General features: G+C 34.6%; 1 protein-coding gene across 1 annotated transcript; it reads left to right on the plus strand.

The window, feature by feature from the left end:
- The first annotated feature begins 2,777 nt into the window (after positions 1 to 2,777).
- LOC149571243 (uncharacterized) lies at positions 2,778 to 4,136 on the plus strand. The gene is made up of 2 exons (XM_089812810.1): positions 2,778 to 3,035; positions 3,155 to 4,136. The coding sequence occupies exons 1-2, from the start codon at positions 2,891 to 2,893 to the stop codon at positions 3,478 to 3,480; spliced, it is 471 nt and encodes a 156-aa protein (XP_089668936.1). The 5' UTR covers positions 2,778 to 2,890; the 3' UTR covers positions 3,481 to 4,136.
- Positions 4,137 to 4,787: the final 651 nt, after the last annotated feature.

Below are 4,787 nucleotides of genomic sequence, written 5' to 3' on the forward strand. Positions count from 1 at the left end.
CTAACCGTTGCACGAGCCACGCTTTCAAAATTTAAACCCTTGGCGGCAAAACCAGAGGTAACAGGTTCCCTTTTCTTTGCTCTAAATCTATGTCCTATAAGTTATTTAAAGACCATCTTTTGAAGAATGCAAATAATAACCAACAATCCCCATGAATATTATAGTCATCTCATCCAACTTAATCAAGCCAAGTGTGATCAAGACCTAATTACCAAGAGCTTGGGAGAAATGGATGTCTTCTTTGCTTCTCTTTTTGGTGATGTTAGCTTCCACTTAGGTACTCTGTAACAACTATTACACTCTTGACCTTGTGTACCAAAAAGTCTCATCAATACTAATATACATCTCTTTGGATTTATACCTTAAATGAAAATAAGGATATTTATAAAATAGAATTCAATCTTCAAATACTCAAATATAGCTCTTGGAAATAATAACATCTTTAAGGAAATTCATCAGAATGTATTTAGTCTTTGAGTAGTAAAATAATTTGAGTTAATAGAAAGACGAGAGTGATTATTATGTAGATATCTCATACCTATTTTTAAGTTTAGAAGAACATTTCAAGGCCCACAAACTATGAAACCATGCCAGAGGTTGATAGTTTTCTTCATTGAGTCCTTTTAAAGAGTTGTGAAATTGTTGTAGCCATTAGGATGGGAATTCTAGCCGAATTAAATGGGTCATCCTTTGTCATCATTTAACCAAACATGATAGGTTTAAGGTTATAGTTAGCCATGTCTATTTGTAATGTTTTCTTTGCACATTAAAATGAACCTCTATTCATGTCACCTAAGATGTATTATAAGCTTTATATAGTAGAAATTCAAGTTTCACCATGATTTCATTGAAAAATACAAGTGATAAATTCAACTAGTTTTATTAAAACCAATCACTTTTTTAGACCAAAAATTCGGTAACAAAAACATTATAAAATTGCATAAACTATTAATGATAAAATAAAAGAATACATTGTGAGAAAGGAGAAACAAAGCTAAATCCCCAAATTCATAAATGAGATCTATTATTCATGTTGAATTATTCTTCTTTATGACTTTTAGTGCACATCTTAAATATCATATTTTTCAATCAATTTTATTATATAACAAAGGAATTTTAATGTCTATAAGATCAAAATTGCATATGGACCTCAACATTCTTTCCTTTAAGATGTGCAAAATAGTAAGAGCTTGATGATGAACTCCCTATTTTTCTAAGCTTATCCTTTTAGAATATATTTTTAATAAAAAAAGATACTAGAGTGCATGAAGAGAAGATAGTACACTTGTTTAAATCATTTGATTTGATTTTTCCCCATATTTGAAGTTCAAGTTAGTGATTGACTACACAAGATAAGTAAGTAGTGGTTAAGGGTAGAATGTTGAAAACGATACAAGAATTCAATGCATTCAATATCTTAAGGAGCTACCTTCAGTGTATATCATACGGAATATTGTGAAAATTAGTTTAAAATTGAGAACTTAGTAAATACCATACATTTTTTCATGTGAAATCACTCCTTCTATCAATAATTATGTTCAATTTAGTCCTTAAGAATACTAGTTGTGTTGTGAAATTAAAATTGTAGCATGATAATGTGTTTAATGTACATATATTTTATTCTTATATTTACAATAATACTTAATCTAGTGTAATGTTCAAACAAAATTTAAAGAAAAATCTTTAGTTTCGTATTAGCATAACTTTGAACCTCCTATGCAAGTGTTAGTATTATATTAACATCTAAAATACTTGAAAATAAAAATAAATAATATAAATATATGTATTTTCCTTCTGAGTACAAAAGAGCAATGAAATGCAAGCAAGATCATATTAGTCTCAAATGTAGATAATTTTTATATATTAAAAAACCACAAAACTAGGGCCTTGGCCCTATAAACAAAGCAGTCCAAAGGCGACTTGAGAAGGCTATTAATTTTTAAAAAAAAAAAAAAAAACAATATAAGAGTCATTAATATCATAAGTAGTCTAGAAATACAAGCCCAACCAAAATAGAGTTCTAATATTATTGAATCATTTAAATTGAAAATGCAAAAGATAGCAAGCGACGCAAATAAGCCACCCGAACCAATAGTGAGGAACTTGTACAAGCCCTTAGAGTTTCTTTCATGATCAACAACCTCCCTAGACTTTATTCTACAACAAGCATAGCCTAGTACTACACCTTCAAACTAAACCTAAAAAGATTCCCCATCTACTTTCCTAAACGAAAGACTTATAGTCTTAAGTTAACAAGCTCAACAATATTGACATAATATTTAGTGAAGGTGGTAGTCTCCTCAACATAATAAATCTCATCAACAAACTCAATGAGATCATAAGAGAGGTTCAACAACACCACCTTGATATTGTTTGAATGATTCTTAAATTGTCCACTAACCAACCTCCTTGAAACTATACTTATTCTCAAATATCACATATAAAATATCCTTATTTATCAAATATCACATACTCATTCTCCCAAAAGCTCCCCATTATCGGTCATTTCTACTTTTTCTTTGTCGTCAGCGACTAGATACAGCGGACAGATGACTCATCAGCGACGCTGCTCTTGCAAGCAAAGTCATCCGATTCCCCTCCCCAAATCGAAAGCGACGTCCACGCGTAGCGTAAGTAACAAAGCCAAAGGCGCCACGCATGCGCGTGTTGGCACATTTATCGATGCATCGCTATCCGCGTATATTTGGGCTTCCTTCACGCTAAAGGAAACATAACCTCATTTCTCATATACCATGTTTGTCTATTTAACAACAACATCTCACTCGGCAATTCAATGCTCTCCACAAACAATTCAAGCAACAAAAACATATTTCACTTATTGTTGTTTTAACTTTTCGGAAGAACTGCTGTTGCTTTAAACATTTGATAGATGGATCTCAGAGCAGCTAGACTCAATGGAAAATTCGGGCTGCTGCCTCTACACAAAAGTTCACGAATACCGCCTTCTGTTCACATTGGCTTGAAGAACAGCATGAAAAAGTTCGTTGTTAATGCTGCCAGCTCGGGCGAATCAGGTAATTAACTGCTCTACTCGTATGTTTTTTGTCTGCCATTCCTTCAAATACAAAATTCATTCAGATGTTTCGAAAGTATTCAAGTTAAGGAAACTCATGCGGGTTCATGGGTATTGCAGGGCCGGGGAGAATGGTGGACGAGGACATGTTAGTATTGAGAAAACGAATGTATGAGTTGAGAATGGAGGAAGAAATGAAGAATGATGTTCCTCCAGAGGAGTGGATGGAGTGGGAGAAGAGGTGGTATCCCACATATCATTCAGATGTCTGCTCTTCGCTCATCTGGCTGCAAAATCTGCTGCTGAACACAAGACCCGGCGTCACCATGGCCACCGTGGCTTCGATTTCGTTGAGCGTGCCAGCGTGTCTCTTGCTTCTCCTCATTCACTCCTCAATTTTTCTCAACGGGTTAATTCCACAGTTTCTCAGCTTTTTGAGTCGCTAGGTTCGCAAAGGCAAAGATTTTATAGAATGTTTCCGTTGCACCAAAAGTCATGACTGTTAGTGAACATGGAACACCACGTAATTAACCACCTGTGGGCAGGGAGCGCGTCGCATCACCCAACAATCTCCCCCTCAACGCGCATACCAGGTGCTTACATGGGTCGGAAAGGCACCGGGGAGATTTGAACCCATGACCAGGCCAAAACCAGGCTCTAATACCAATTGTAGGGCCCATTTACCGTTGCACCAAAAATCATGACTGTTAGTGAACATGGAACACCACGTAATTAACCACCTGTAGGCAGGGGAGCGCGTCGCATCACCCAACACCCTGGTCATGGGCCATATTGTCATTCGGATTATAGCTTCCAACACAAATGTATGTTCTTTGTCGTATTAGATTTATGAGATCATGTCCAGGAACATCTGTGTTACTTGAGTTCTAAGATTTTTAAGACATTCGGATCATTTCTTAGAGCTTAAGTAAACGTTGCTTTAAATCTTGCTTTTGAGGTTGTGGTGAACGCGCTATGTAATTCACGACTATGAAAGTAATTTCATGGAAAGTTGGATTACAGGACAAGCCTTATTGGTTACTTATTTTGTTGTTGGCCACATGTTTCGAAGATTGATTAAAGAGAATCTCAAATTAGGAAATTTGGCTTTTACTTTTCCATTATTAATTGTTGTTTATGTCAGTTAACTATTGCATCTGCTGGGATGTATATTGGCAATTAATTTAGCCAATAGCGTATGAAGATGTTATGAACATTTGGATTTGTTTATAGTTCATAAAATTATATGTATTTTTAAAATCTAAACGAAGTTAGTTATGTTATTTATTATTAGCTTTTAAGAAAAAGGCTAAGAAAAAAGTAAGAATTTATTAGAAAATAAATAAAAATTTATTATGAGACATGTTGTCATAAATTTCAAATTAATGTTTTTATAGAGTGTGCTAGCAAAATATAGAAAATTTTCTGAATGAAAGGAAAATCTCTTCATGCTAAGTTCTTTGGAGTTGTATAGTCTCGCAGCTGAATTGTGCTAGCATAATCTAGAAAAATCTTTGAGGACTCCATGGAAGACATTGGATACCTCTATAATTCTACCCCCAGAATTCTAAAATTTGGCACTTGTTGGTCCGCCATAATCAACTATCAATTTTCAAAAAATGAAGAAGGGGAAGGGGAAATGATCAATCTAGGGATAGTGTGATAGGCGAATGGGAAGAGCAAAATGACATTGGGGAATCAAAACTAGAGTTGAGCTAGAGATATAATCATCAAACACACGAAGGTGCAACAT

The sequence above is a fragment of the Cupressus sempervirens genome, chromosome 2, assembly GCF_028749045.1.
Source record: "Cupressus sempervirens isolate cs-2001-9-10 chromosome 2, ASM2874904v1, whole genome shotgun sequence".
NCBI lineage: Eukaryota > Viridiplantae > Streptophyta > Pinopsida > Cupressales > Cupressaceae > Cupressus > Cupressus sempervirens.

Bases quoted from the DNA above. Each gene is read 5' to 3' on its own strand.
- LOC149571243 (XM_089812810.1), top strand. From the start codon at position 2,891: ATGGATCTCAGAGCAGCTAGACTCAATGGAAAATTCGGGCTGCTGCCT. The intron at 3,036-3,154 runs GTAATTAACTGC...TGGGTATTGCAG, and splicing joins TGCCAGCTCGGGCGAATCAG to GGCCGGGGAGAATGGTGGAC.